This window comes from Hemitrygon akajei, chromosome 11, assembly GCF_048418815.1.
Source record: "Hemitrygon akajei chromosome 11, sHemAka1.3, whole genome shotgun sequence".
Classification (NCBI taxonomy): Eukaryota; Metazoa; Chordata; class Chondrichthyes; order Myliobatiformes; family Dasyatidae; genus Hemitrygon; species Hemitrygon akajei.
In genome coordinates, this window is record NC_133134.1 from 26,482,319 (window position 1) to 26,498,410 (window position 16,092).

The window sequence follows — 16,092 nt, forward strand, 5'->3', positions numbered from 1 at the left end:
TAAAAAATAGAGAAAATGCTAAAGAAACAGCAAGGTTGCTGCCACAATGCACGGAGAAGAATAACAATCACTAAATTTACAAAAGACACTAATTATTACATTCATTTAGATCAAATATACACTTAACGTTGCAGGGAACAATACCTGTTTTGCTCATCCAGTTCATCTTTTCTGTTCATCATGGCTACAATAGCTTGTCGTAGTTCGTCTGAGGAAGCAAACCTTCGATTAACAACCATATTAACAATATAGCTGGTGCAAAAACAAACATTTCCTCTCTTAATTTTTTTTAAACGAGATATACTACATATTCAAAGGTGCTGATGTGCATAGAGACAAATTTATAGCCCATTTTCCAATGAATTAGAGCTATTTAATTTAATATTTTATGACTGGAAATTTTTAGAAACTTAAAATTACTCAACATCTGAATTCAGAATTTTTTTTTGAAAAACCTTTGAAAAGGTAACAAGCTAGAGAAAATCAGCCATATAAAATTTTGGGACAGTGTTGAAAAAGGGAAGAACCACCAGTTAACACAGGAAACATTTCTGAGGTTAAGGGCAGGTCTTCAGAATGTCTGGGAATGGGTTGTGGATCCTACAGAGTTTGTCCAGATGACACTTCCATCTATGGGGTACATCTGTGATTTGGATGTGGCTTGGAAAAATAGTAATTTGCAGAAAATAGTTAAAATGGAGATAGGTTAAGTAATTCTGGAAAGCAAATGAACCACCAAGAGAATGATCAAGGTGGTAGAATGGTAAAAAAAAAGGTTGTTTGCAAATGTAATTTAGTATCAGTTAACAAGGTCCTTCAAAAAGTGGAAAAATGAAAGCTGGACAATGTAAAAGAGCTAATAAAATTGGAAGCTACACACATAAAGAGTCTCAGCTTGAAATTTTGATTGTCCACTTCCCTGCATAGATGCAATCTGATCTGCTGAGCTTCTCCAGCATTGCTCCAGATTTCCAGGAACTGCAGTCTTTCTCGTGTTAATTGAATTGGATGGTCAAGTTATGAAAACAATTACAGGAGTAACACATGCAAAATGCTGAAGGAACTCAGCAGGTCAGGCAGCATCCGTGGAAAAAAATAAGCAGTCAGTGCTTTAGGCCAGACCCAGGTCTGCAAACGAAGGGGGAAGAAGCTAAAATAAGAAAGTGGGAAGAGGGACAAGCCAGAAAATGACAGTTGTAGCCACGTGGGTGGGAGAGGTAAACACAAAATACTCTGCAGATGCTGGGATCAAAGCAACACACACAACACGCCGGAGGAACTCAGCAGGTCGGGCAGCATCCATAGAAATGAACCGTCAACATTTCGGGCCGAGACCCTTTGTCAGGACTGAAGAGAGTGGGGATAAGGGCCCCATAAAGAAGGTGGGGGGAGGGTGGGAAGGAGAAGGCTGGTAGGTGTCAGGTGAAAAACCAGTAAGGGGAATGATCAAGGGGTGGGGGAGGGGAAGCAGGGAAGGGATAGGCAGGAAAGGTGAAGAAGGAATGTAAGAGGAAAGCACTATAGGTAGTAGAAGGAGGCGGAACCATGAGGAAGATGATAGGCAACTGGAGGAGGCAGAGTGAAACTGGGATGGGGGAAGGGAGGGGATGGAAATTACCAGAAGTTGGAGAATTCAATGTTCATGCCAAGGGGCTGAAGGCTACCCAGACAGTATAGGAGGTGTTGCTCCTCCAACCTGAGTTTGGCCTCATCATGGCAGTAGAGGAGGCCATGTATGGACATATCCGAATGGGAATGTGAAGCAGAGTTGAAGTGGGTGGCAACCCGGAGATCCTGTCTGTTGCAGCGGACGGAGCGGAGGTGCTCGACGAAGTGGTCCCCCAATCTACGTCGGGTCTCGCCAATGTAGAGGAGGCCGCACTGGGAGCACCAGATGCAATAGATGACCCCAACAGACTCACAAGTGAAGTGTTGCCTCAACTGGAAGGACTGTTTGGGGCCCTGAATGGTGGTAAGAGAGGAGGTGTAGGGACAGGTGTAGCACTTATGCTTGCAGGGGTAAGTGCCAAGTGGGAGATCCGTGGGGAGGGACTTATGGACCAGGGAGTCGTGGAGGGAACAATCCCTGCGGAAAACAGAGAGGGAAAGATGTGCTTAGTGGTGGGGTCCTGTTGAAGGTGGCAGAAGTTACGGAGGATAACATGCTGCATCCGGAGGCTGGTGGGTGGTAGGTGAGGACAAGGGGAACAAGGTCCCTGTTGTGGTGACGGGAGGATGGGGTAAGGGCCGAAGTGCGGAAAATGGAGGAGATGCGGGTGAGGGCATCATTGATGACGGCAGAAGGGAAACCACGATCCTTAAAGAAAGAGGACATTTGAGATGTCCTGGAATGGAAAGCCTCATCCTGGGAGCGGATGCAGCAGAGACGGAGGAACTGAGAATAGGGAATAGCATTTTTGCATGTGGCAGGGTGGGAAGAGATCCAGTTGAGGTAGTTATGAGAGTCAGTGGGTTTATAGATGTCAGTGGACGGTCTGTCTCCAGAGATGGAGACTGAGAGATCGAGAAATGGGTGAGAGGTGTCCAAGATGGACCAAGCGTATTTGGGGGCTGGGTGGAAGTTAGAGGCAAAGTCGATGAAATTGACGAGCTCAGCATGGGTGCAGGAAGCAGCACCAATGTAGTCATCAATGTAGCGAAGGAAAAGTTGGGAAGCAGTACCAGTATAGGTTTGGAGCATAGACTGTTCCACAAAACCAACGAAGAGGCAGGCATAGCTAGGGCCCATGCAAGTGCCCATAGCTACACCCTTGCTCTGAAGAAAGTAGGGAGAGCCAAAAGAGAAGTTATTAAGTGTGAGTACCAGTTCCGCCAACCGGAGGAGTGTGGTGGTGGTGGGGAACTGGTGAGGTCTATTGTCAAGAAAGTAGCGGAGGGCTTTGAGGCCTTCGTGATGGGGAATGGAAGTGTATAAGGATTGGACATCCATAGTGAAAATGAAGCAGTCATGACCAGGGAACTGGAAGTTATTGAAGAGGGTGGGGGAGGTGATAGGTGGAAAATGTAAAAAGCTGAAAAAGAAGGAATCTGATAAGAGAGGAGAGTGGAGGAAGGGGAGGAGGAGGGGCACCGGGAAGAGGTGACAGGCAGATGAGGAGAAGAGGCAAGAAGGAAGCTAGAGTGGGGAGTGGAAGAACAGGGAAGGGAAATGGAGAAAAAATTACCATAAGTTAGCAAAATCAATGTTTATACCATCGGGTTAGAGGCTACCCAAACAGAATACAAGGTGTTTTTCCTCCATCCTGAGAGTGGCCTCATTGTGGCAGTGGAGGAGGCCATGAACTGACATGTCAGAATGGGAGTGGAGATTGGAATTAAAATGGTTAGCTACCAGGAAGTTCTGCTTGTTGCAGATGGGATCAAAGCTGCAAAAGCCTACATCAGAAAACAGCTGGAATTGTGTGGAATTTTGGATAACATAGTAAAAAAAAAGGACTTTGGAGATCCATTGCCTGTTTGTCAGAATGTGAGCAAACACAAGTATCAAATAAACACAGGAATAGTTTAGGCTGCTTTGATAGGACCAGAGGAGATGATGTGATTTCACAGTGGCATATCTGAAGCAATAACATATAGTGGAAACTCTTTAGTATGAATCATTGAGAATACGAGGACCAGAGAATTTCAACATTACATTAAATTGATGTTCAGCATTGAGGCAGGAGAATTTCGTTTTTAAATGAGAACTGTGAAGATGTGAAATACATAACCAAATTTGGTAACAGAAGGAAACAGCACATTAAGAGTATATAAGTAGTTGTAGAAAAGAATAAATGGGCATGAGCCAGTGCAAGAGAATTAAATTAACTGAATATATATGGGGATAGATACCAATTTGGAAGGCAAGGACAAAATATATTTTAATATTGTAAATAGTAAGATATTTTGTTTTACATTAGGATTAAAATCTAAGCCTCTGCACTGAACATACACTTTAATTATAGCCACATCTATATTTAAATGGAGAACCACACGGGGGACCACAATTTTATGTGTATTTTCCTACAACCTCAGAGTGCTCCATCATTTCAGAACAATCTTCTATCTCAATAAAACAGCTTTAAAAAAAAAGCAAAATTTAACGTGGAAATAAAACAAAGGACTGTAATATGAAGTCTTGAATAATACTAAATAGGACTTAAATTTTAAATTGTACTTTTTCAACAAAAGGCTCTTATAATTTGCAAAATGTTGATTGGCTTAGAAGATCAGCAGAGATGGTAAACTGTCTCATCAAACTGGAATTATTGCTTTTTAATATATAATAACACCAAAAATTTAAAAATGCAACTGATTCAAACTGAAAAACAGAAGCAAATTTATTATAAATCCATAATATTTACTTTTGCTTGCTCTGGTTAATATAAGCAGAGACAGTTGTCTTCCTGATGTGTCCTATCATTTAACTACAGTAGATTTAGGTTATGCAGTGTTAAGCTATCAATCCCTGAGGAATCTTAGATGCACTATAGGACACAGATGTCACAGTAAACTTGAACTCTGTTTCTTCAAAGGAAGGCAGCTCCAATGCTTTTCCTCTGAATAATGCTGCCCTACCCAAACAATTGTAGATGTTCAAAATTGAAAACAAAAACAGAAAATACTGGAAGTCTGTCTCCTCATATGATATGCGTAACAGTCCTGGTTTCAGTACTATCCAAGGTCCATCTCTCCACTATTTTTTCCATTACACTGATGGCTGCAGTGGTACTTCCACCTGCAATCATTCAGAGCTTGAAAATTTCATTACCTTTCCTATTATTTTCCACCCTGCTCTCACATTTACATGGACCACATCTAAATCATTCCTTTTCTGACAGTTCTAAAGGTTAAAGTCTACTATAAATAACCAACTCCCAGTTACCCCAATGACACTACTTCCTGTAGGGACTCTATTCCAATACCTGTTTCATCATCTTGGTTACAGTTGGAATGATGATAACAATGAGACTTTTCCATACCAGTACCTTTACAGAGTCTTTTCACTAAACCATCCCATGGTTGACAGACTCTCAGGTCTCTTCTAAATCCTGCATTTCTGCTTCCATTGCTGCCCTCACAGTCAGACTAGGTTCAAGTTCCTTTGCCACCCAATGAGTCTTCACAATCAATAGATTATCCTCCATAACTTCTGACATAAAAAAGACACCATCAGCCACATCTTCTCCGCCCTCTCTTTTCAGAATTCAAATGGACCAGTTGCTGTGACTCCCTGGTCCATTCTCCCACCTCTCTTTCACACAGCATCTTTTGCCTCATCCCACTGCTGAGAAGTTCCAATTCATTCAGGTCTTCCAATTTAGTGCACTCCATTTAGTGGTCACAATATTGTCTCCTCTAGAAAGCAAAATCTATATATACAGACTGGGTGTCCACCTTGCAGAGCGATTTTAAGCTTCCAGTTGCTTGTCAGTTTAAATCTCCATCCCCTACTATCTCTGACTTCTTCATTTCTGACCTCTAAAATTGTACAAAGATGCTAATGTATGCTCAAGAAATAGCATCACGTGTCCCATTTCAGCTTTCTACAGTTCTCAATGCTCAACTTTGAGTGGCTACCCTTTCTCATTATTTCTTTCCCTCAGGTATGATTGCACCTTTCCGTTTTCATTTGTTTCTTTCTCTTCTGTCTCTAAATGCAATGGCTTTAAGTAATTTGTCCTAAGCACATTGTTCTGCACCCTATTAATAATATTCTGTCTGTTCTCTCTATACACTCCATTACACTTCTCTGACCCCACCCACATGGTATTTTGTAACTTAAAATATGCTTGTTTTCTCACTTTACCCATACTAAAGGGTCCTGGACCTAAAAAATTCATTAGAAACATAGAAAACCTACAACACAATACAGGCCCTTCGGCCCATTAAGTGCCGAACATGTCCCTACCTAGAAATTACTAGGGTCATCCATAGCCGTCTATTTTTCTCAGCTCCACGTACCTATACAAAGGTCTCTTAAAAGACTCTATCATATGCGCCTTCACCACCGCTGCCGGCAGCCCATTCCATGCACTTCTTGCTGTTTTTTTTCTACTCACACCTCAAATCTTTCACCATCTATTTGAGATGGCTTGAAATAAAGAAAATCACAAGTCACTGATAAAGGCCAATCCACTTTATCTTTATCAATACAGGAAAAAGTTTAATATTAGTCCAACGCAACACACACAAAATGCTGGAGGAACTCAGCAGGCTCGGCAGCATCTATGGAAAAGAGTAAACAGTCGAGGTTTTGGACCAAGACCCTTCATCAAGACAGGTCGCAGCCCAAAACATCAACAGTTTACTCTTTCCCATAGGTGCTGACTGGCCTGTGCAATTCCTCCAGCATTCTGTGTGTGTTGCTTTGGATTTCCAGCGTCTGCAAATGTTCTGGTTTTAGTAATATTAGTCCATCTATATTTTTGAGAAAGAGAGACTACTAAACAGGCTGAAGAACTAAAATGTTCATTTACTGCTCTGTGAAAACCATCAAGCATGATTTTTTTAAAAATAAATTAGAATAATTTGGTTCCATTTTCTTACTATGTAGCACACTTTTCCTGGCAATTTTTGACCTATTTCTTCTACTTGTTCTGCATCATTAGAAGTAAATTACAAAGCATAGAACACGTATCAAAAATCAAGTCTCTGGCTAATCACGGAGCAAAGTCCTTAACAGGACAGCTTTGCATTTTCTCAATAAAATAGGGCATTAATGCCGTCATCCGGCGAAAATCAAACACGTGCCAATTATTGGCACATCTGTACAATAACCAATGCTGTCAAAATAGCTTTTGTATATTCAGCAACTGCAGATTTTCTCTTGCTTGTATATTCACACTTCAGTCTGTGAGTCAATAAAAGTCACAAATCCAAAAACACATTTTTAAAAATGAAATACTATTTAAATGTGAAAATCTAATCCATTTTCAGATTACAAAACAAAAATGTTTGTTTTAATATATAAAAATAATCATCTGTTCTTTTTATTCCTAGTCTTTAGCAACTTAAATTAGTGGCTAATTGAGCAATCTCTAACATCTTTAGAAACAAATTCATGTTTAATAGAATGACAAATGAAAAGCTACAAGCAAATGTGCACTACGAATTAGTTCTACTTAGAAGTCTGAGTTTCTTGACACTATTTTCCAAAGCAATGCTTTCTTAGCATTTATTATCTTCTTTCTTACTCAATAGTCAGTTTTTGTAAATTTCACCTGTCAATCTGGATGCAATTTTCATGCATATGCACATTGCATCACACTATTCCCATTGCACAAGACAGCTTCAAGTGTTTGCCGTTTTCTCTAAATGGGCAATATAATCAACACTTCACAAAATTATAGAAAACAAAGTCCAGAAAATGACAGCCATAATTTGCAAACATACTGTGGAGAGATTCATTTTGACCATACAGCTAAAACATACTTTATAATGGTGAAAGACAGGCAGATCTTGGGCTGAGATTACTGTAAAAGAAAACTTTTGGAGTACAAGTAGCAATATTTCTGAACAGGAATAAACAAAATCTCAACCTTATTCTAACCAACCCCCTGTTAAAACCCACTATCACAAGCCTTTGATGACAATATCAGAGGATAAATTATGCAACAAAGTCTCTTATAAGAAAAGCAGTTCTTAACTAACTTAGACAAGAACACAAGAAAACAGGTACAGAAGTAGGCTGCCTGGATACTCACATCTGCCCCATCATTCAAAATTATCATGGCTTAATCGTAGGCTTCAAGACCTCCTGTGCCAGACCCTCAAACCCCAATAAAGGGTCACGGCCCAAAACTGTATATTCATTTCCATAGATGCTGCATGATCTGCTAAGTTCCTCCAGCATTTTGTATGTGTTACTCCTCAAAGCCCTTAAGTTCTTTACTTTTAAAAAATTATCTACCCTCAAATATCATTAGGGCAGAGAATTCTAAAGATTCTCTGCCTTCTGCAAAAAAGAAATTTCTATGAAACTAGCGTTTAGGCGCTATCCCCTTGCCATCCATTCAATCTCAACCCTCCCCATTCGTGAAAATATCACAACACCTACCCTGTCATCCCTTTTTGGGATGATCTATAGTTCAATAAGATAACCTCTCATTCTTTTATTTATTTATTGAGATACAGCACTGTAAAATCTCTTCTGGCCCTTCGAGCCATGCCACCCAGCAATTTCCTGATATAATCCGAGCTTAATCACAGGACAATTGACAACGATCAATTATCCTACCAACTGATATTATTGCGCCGCCAAGTGGGACATAGCACAAATACCACCTATAAATTTGCTGATGATACAATCATCGTTCGGAGAATCTCAGACAGAGATGTGAGGGTGCACAGGAGTGAGATATACCAGATTTAGTGGTGTCACAGCAACAAACTTGCACTCAACGTCAGTAAGATGAAAGAGCTGATTGTGGACTTCAGGAAGATTACGACAAGGGAACATGAACCAATCTTCATAGAGGGATCAGAAGTGGAGAGAGTGAGCAATTTTAAGTTCCTAGGTTTCAAGATCTTTAAGGATCTAATCTGGCGCTAACATATCGATGCAGCTAAAAAGGTAAAACAGTGGCTACATTTCATTAGGGTGGTTATATTTCATTCGGGGTTTAAAGAGATTTAGTTTGTCTAAAACATTCAAAAACTTCTCTAGATGTACTGTGGAGAGTATTCTGACAAGCTGCATTACTGCTTGGTATTGGGCAGGGTGAGAGAGGGAGGGCTACTGCACAGGACCAAAAGAAAGCTACAAAAATTTGTAAAGTTAGTCAGCTCCATCTTCAAGGAGCAGTGCCTCAGAAAGGTGACATCCACTATTAAGGACTCCCATCGCCCAAGACATTGTTACCATCAGGAAGGAAGTACAGAAGACTGAAAGCACATGTTCAGCGATTCAGGAACAGCTTCTTCCCCTCTGCCATCCGATTCCTAAACAGGCATTGAACCCATGAACACTATCTCATTTTTAAAAAAGATATATTACTTGTTTCTGCACTACACACACACACACACACACACACACACACACATATATAATAGATATATATATATATAGTTTTACTTACTTTTTTACCTTTCTATATTTCATGTATTGCATTGTACTGCTACTGCTAAGTTAACAAATTTCACGACACATACTAGTGATAATAAACCTAATTCTGATTCTACAGATGAAGAATTATATTCTGAATGCTTAATAGTTGAAATTATATAATGATGACTAAAGAATGCCCATTGAGTGCTTTTATTTAAAAGGATTTTACTTATTAGATATATTGCTGTAAATTCACTGTATTTTTGAAATTTATGTGCGCACTTAAAAAGGTGGGAATAGATCTTTCAAAATAATAACTCTTAGCCATTTTTAGAGTGGAAGAAGATGAACATTGGTGTTCTATAGTAACCTGTGTTGAAGCCATTTCTTTTTATTGATCTATATTGATTATCTAGCCTTGTGATGTGCAAGCCTCAATTCCTAATATTGCAAATGATACAAAACTTGACAAAACTGCAAAGAGAATAGTGATATATTGCAGCCAGATACAAGTAGAGTGATAAAATAGGCAAACACATGGCAGATATGAAGTTTAATGTGGAAAAGTATGAGATGGTGAATTTTTGAACACAGAACATTACAGCACAGTACAGGCCCTTCGGCCTACAATGTAGTGCTTACTTTTTAACCTGCCCTAAGATCAATCTAACCCTTCCCTCCTACATAACTCTCCAAGAGTTCCTTAAATGTCCCTAAATTTAACATACATATATATATTTACTGCAATTTATTTCTCTATTTCCATATTATCATGTATTGTATTATACTGCTGCTGCCAAGTTAACAAATTTTATGACACATGCCGGTGATAATAAACCTTATCCTGATTCTTTGTTCTGGGCAGTTTGGAGCTGGGATCTGCCAGATATCATACCTTTTATTAATCATTTAATTTACACTTAGCTTCATTTAATTACTTTGATTAATTCCACTTAAGTATGTTTAATGCATATTTTGCTATTTGCTAATAGATATCAAATACAGTTCTTCGACTTTTGTAACATTATTATTGGATTGATTGGAGGAAGTGTCACACAAGGATATTAATCCATGGGCACAGTCAGCAGCAGCATTGGTTTGATAGAATAGCCATTATATAAGGTAAATGGACATAAGTGGTTACAGTATGACCACTGATGTCCATAGGGTGCACAGTCTTAACATTTCAGCGCATTATCTTTTCCCCAGTTCTAACAAAGGACCTTTAACCTGAATCTGCCTGACCTAAGTGTTTGCATCATGTTTGTTTGACATAAACAAATAAGCTCAATGGCTCGGGCCATAAATACAAGAGATTCTACAGATGACAGAAAACCAAAGCAGCATATACACAAAATGCTAGAGGAACTCATCAGTTTAGGTAGCATCCATGGAGAGGAATAAACAGTATTCTGATGAAGGTCTTGGCCTGAAAGGTTGATGGCTTATTCCTCACTATTGATGCTGCCTGACCTGCTGGGACCCTTCAGCATTCTGTGCGTGCCACTTTATTATACCTGGTCATTTTGTACAAATACAATCATGAGGTTACTAACACTGTATGATTGTCCTCAACTTTCAATGGCTTATGCTCAGGACAAAACATTTCCACTTGAATTCTCAGCAAAGCAAACGGCTCAAACCAAGTAGTCTACTCTCCAACCACTAGGATACCCCACTGTGCTTCACTGCACCAATACCTGGGCACTTGTCCACTATGGACTGAATACCGCAGAAGGTATTCCAATATAATATCAAACTTAACTACAAAATTCTGCTGTAACATTAGTTCAACACAGACATATCAAAAGTTAAAACTATCAAGCAAAGACTAATGCTGCTACTGCTCTGGTCAAACCAAGATATATCATTGCACAGATACGATGTACTGCTTGAATAATTTTAACATGAATTCAGTCATATGTAAAAGTATTCAGCCCCAAACTCTCTGTTCACATAAATGAGAATTATAACAAGTGATTTTGATCAATTTAACTGAGAAATTTAATCTGTGAATCACGTCCTTTTTTCACAGTAGAGTCCCGAAACAGGGAAAATTATAAAGCATGAAAAACTAAAAGTTCAAAAACTGAAATGTTTTGAATGTTTTAAATGTTCAAAAATAATCACCCATTTTTGTTCAGTACTTAATTGAACCACCTCTCACAGCTATTACAACTAACAGTCTTTTTGGATCAGTCTCTTTTAGCTTTGCACAATGAGATGGAGCAAGATTTGCCTATTCCTCCTTGTAAAATTGCTCCAGCTCTGCCAGGTTAGTTGGGAAGCAACAGTGGACAGCAATCTTGAGGTCTTGCCAGAGCTGTTCAATTGGATTAAGGTCAGCACTCAGAATGGGCCACTCAAGGACATCAATCTTCTTCAGTTGGAGCCACTCCATGGTTGCTCTGGCAGTGTGCCTTGGGGCAAAGATTCAAAGTACATTTATTATCAAAGTATGTACACAAATACAACTCCAAGATTCATCCTCCTGCAGGCAGCCATGAAACCAAAAAATACAATTCAAGAGAACATCAGACACCCAATGCGCAAAAAAAAAGAACAAATTGTGCAAATGGCAAAAAGCAAGTGAACAGCACATAGAATATCAAACATCAAACCAGGAGTCTAATAGTATTCAATTTAATATCGCTAGCTCACTGCAGGCCACAAAGCCATTATTTGCCAACGCGCCCCTAGTCCTCATCAATCGTCCCAATCAAACCACTCAAAAACAGCAAAAAGAGTATCCAGAATCACATTCAATATGAACCTCAATTTCCCCCAAAACAAGTCTACAGCTATGTCGATCAGTCCTTGCTACATGGATCCCAAGATTCCAGCACTTACTTCTGACAGCAGCTAGCAAGAGGGAGACAAAGACCAGTCAAATGCAGGCAGACATGGTCCTCGTCAACACCAACCTTGCTCGATGCCTTAATTAGAAAGAAGCCATGGAGTTTATCATGGGTTCACACCCCGGCTCCAGGTTTCCATGCCACATACTCCGCTCCAAACCTCACTGAACTGCCTCGGAGACAGTAAAACGCCAGATCACTCATTTGGCCCAAAAACACACCATTAAAATGTAAGTAACAGATTCCAATCAGTGCAGCTCAATAGAAAAATCATAATTGAAAGAAGTAGTAGTAAAAGAGGCAAAAGAAGTTGTTTCATGAACTGTCTGCAGGACGTTGCCATTATTTGCATTGTTTGCTGGTGCCATCCTGAAGTTCTGGATCATGGTCCTGCTGAAAGACAAAATTCCACCCCAGTTTAAGCTTCCTGGCAGAGGCTAACATGATTTTATCCAGGATCTCTGTATTTTGTAGCATTCATCTTCCTCATCCCAGATGTCTAGTCCCTGCTGCTGAAAAGCATCCCATAGCATGATGCTACTTCCACAATTCTTTACAGTAGGAATGGTGTTACCTGGCAGATGCACAGTATTAGATTTACACCACAAGTACCACTAAATGTTGAGGTCAAAAGTTCCACTGAAGTCTCACACGACCATAAGACCTTCTTCCACACCTTTATAGTATCTTCTAAGTGACACTTTGCAAAGTCTTTATAGGCAAGGTAATGCGTTTTTAAGCCAGATCTTCTTCCTTGGCACTCTTCCATAAATACATTTTTTATGCAAGGCCTTGGAGATTGTGGAGCCATGAACTTCATCTCCAGTTGCAGCCACTGGCTTCTGCAGCTCACTCAGAGCAACTGCTGGCATCACAGTAGCTTCTCTTACAAGTGCCATTCTTCCCCGGCAGCTAAGTTTAGAAGGGCAGCCTAAACGAGGCAGTGCGGCTGTGATTTTATATTTATTCCACTTTTTCACGATGACCAACACTGAGCCCTGAGGTACGCTCAGTGGCTTTGAGATGGTTTCGTACCCTTCCCTAAATTTGTGCTTCTCTATTATCCTTGACTTGCCATGAATGCTCTTTTGTCTTCAGTTTGGGTTTAGTCTTTTGAAAATTTACCAAACTGTTAGACCTTAGAGAAAAAACGGATATTTTTTCAGATGATACTCCAATTTTCTACATCAACAAATTGGGTGAGTTGGTAAGGTAATATACAGTACTGCACCTGAGGAAAGTTGGCATAGTAATTACCAAAAGGAATAGATTTTCAGCCTCAGAAGTTTTAGTAAATTGTTAACAGGTTTTGGAATTTTGCTTCTTATTTGACACGATGGACAGTGTTTTGTAGATTAGCTCAAAAAGTCCTGCTTCAATATATTTTAAAATTGAGAAAATGTGACTGTAAAATGTGAAAATAGTTATGAGGGCTGAATACTTTTTCAAGGCACTGTAAGTTTTCTTACAATTATTTCTTTACTTACTAACGAACTAAAGTCAACTCTTTCAAGTCCTTTTATATACCGTAGATTTCGCACTACAGAGCGCACCTGATTAAAAGCCGCTGGCTCTAATTTTAGAAAGAAAATCAATTTTGTACTTGTACAAGCCGCACCGGATTTTAGGCCGCACCGGATTTTCGGCCGCAGGTGTCCCACATTGTAATATGAGATATTTACACAGAAAGATATTACACGTGAGGATTTTTTAACTTTTAATTAAATCCATATGGTAACATAAACAAATACATATTGCAAATGCTTTTTTTCAAACCGTGCCTGTAACGCGGCTACTTTTAAATATACATATGTATCGGTAACACAAATTACGTTGCGTATACTTTTTTACTGAACAACATTCCAATATCTCCTAACGACTGGTAAAAAATATATATACTGCAGCCTACCAGGAAAAGTTATTGATCGCCTTTAACTTAAAAGCAGCGTTTCGCTCAGATCTAATGCCGCTCGCCCCCCACCTTCCCGTTTATCGCAAACCGGTATTTCCCACAAGACGCGGCGAAACCGGGTGTGACGTCATAGCATCCCGGGATGTAGTACAGAAAACAAATATAGTTAAAACACTTCTAACTTTAACTAGAAATTGCTAACAAATGAATTACTAAGCGAAAATATTATAAACTAAATAACTGCCATAAAGGCAGCACAATGCTTTTCTTCGAGTGTTTTCCATGTTGATGAGGGTGAGTACAAATGACTGATTTACAATAATTTAATTGTGAAAGTGCGCTTGATTTATCGTACAATTTCATTGGACCTCTGTGAACTACTCATCAATTTTATTGGTCTACTGTTACGAGGCAAAATGTTTTTGGCGGCATGAAAAAAAATCATGCATTAGCCGCACCGTAGAAAAGGCCGCAGTGTTCAAAGCTGTTCAAAATGTGGGAAAAAAGTAGCGGCTTATAATCCGACATCTACGGTACTTTGTCCAAAAGCATTTGTCATTTAACAAAATGCATCATTTTACTTAGACAACATCAGACAGATGTATAAAGGTTTGTGTTTATGGCACAAGAAAATAATGTTACAAGTTGTCAATGTTGGGGACCTGAATCACCCAATGATTCAGTGACAAAAAGGCACAACACATGTTGTGGGAAGGCACATAATGCAAGAATGTCAACAAAAACAGAATGTCGGAAGTAAATACTTAAGGTAATATTTCAACTATATTATTCTAAAATCTTGTCATCTACTATCAAACAAAAAATCAAATCCAAAAATTGCAAACTCAGTTTGGTACAAAAGAAATTACTGCACTTGATTGTATTTTAAAATAAATTAAGCTCAATTAAATTTTAATTATTGCACAAAGGCAAAGTAGTATGCATTTAGCAAGAGGTCAGTTGTGAAATTGGAGGTCAGTCCCTCCATATAACTTGGAAACAGAAAGGGAGATCAGATAAGCCAGCATCAGACCTCCAGCACTCCCAACGAACACACAAATTGAAATTAAAGCAAGAAGTTGAATTATGCTGTGAACGAAGACTTGGAGGAATTGATTATTAACAAGTCATAATTAAAGCTTGAAGTTGAATTCCCTAATCTCTCACAGAAACATAAATGAAATTGGATTCTCAACTAAAAAGAAATGGCAATAAATAAACTCCTTCAAAAAGAGCTGTAAAATTTCTTAGTTGAATGGTCCAATATACTGCAAAGAAATAATGTTAATATGGTCTAAGTTAACTGAATACATACACTCATGGTCTTCTGATGTAACCCATCCACCTCAAGATTCTTTGTTATGCATTCAGAGGTGCTCTTCTCCACACCACTATTATAACACATGGTTACATGAATAACTGTCACTTTCCTGTCCCCTTGAACCAGTCTGACCATTCTTCTCTAATCTCGCTCATTAATAAGATGTTTTTGCCCACAGAACAGTTGCTCACTAGATGCTTTTTCTTTGTTTTTTTGCACCATTTTCCAGCAAATGCCATGCGTGAAAATCCCAGGAGATCAGCTGTTTCTGAGATACTCAAACCACCCCACCTGGCATGAACAATCATTCTACAGCCCAAGTCATTTTGATCACATTTCTTCCCCATTCCGATGCTTGGTCTGAACAACAACTGAACCTCTTGACCATGTCTGCATGCTTTTATGTATTGAGTTACCACCACATGATTGGTTGATTAGATATTTACATTAATGAATGGGTGTGTGGAAATAAATAGCCACTGAGTGTATTTACACAGAAAGTACTGGAAATGCTCAAGAGGTCATAACTCACAGAACTCAGAAGTATCAGACTGTAGGGTGAATGAAAAAAGGATGGATGAAACAAAGGGAATAGCTCCATAAAGGTGAGGCTGGGGTTGCCCTGGAAATGAGGTAAAAGATCTTCCAGCTGATGGGTTAATCAGAGGCAATTAAGGGAGAGAATATTATCTTTTGTTCATAAAAATAGATATGGAACAGAACACAGACAAAGAAATGTGTAAAGCTGGAATGCAGAACATGCAAAACATGCCTACTATGTCAGGCTGCGCTAAAGGACAGAAAAGAACTGAGCCATATCACTGGTCCACTTTGACACAGAGAAATTAAGTCACTATCAAGTCAGAGGATACAGCATGCCTTATTAGAAGATAAGGTGCTGTTCCTCAAGCTTACATTGAGTCTCGTTGCAAGAGGTAATTGAGACAGGACC

At 39.2% G+C, this 16,092-nt stretch overlaps 1 protein-coding gene across 3 annotated transcripts in view; it reads right to left on the reverse strand.

Annotated features, from left to right (window-relative positions):
• snx29 (sorting nexin 29) overlaps nucleotides 1-16,092 on the reverse strand; it is a 542,857-nt gene that overhangs the window by 410,163 nt on the left and 116,602 nt on the right. For all 3 annotated transcript variants that reach the window (XM_073060488.1, XM_073060489.1, XM_073060490.1), the window contains exon 12: nucleotides 145-208. In XM_073060488.1, coding sequence (XP_072916589.1) covers nucleotides 145-208 — 64 coding nt within the window. The remainder of the gene's footprint in view (nucleotides 1-144; nucleotides 209-16,092) is intronic.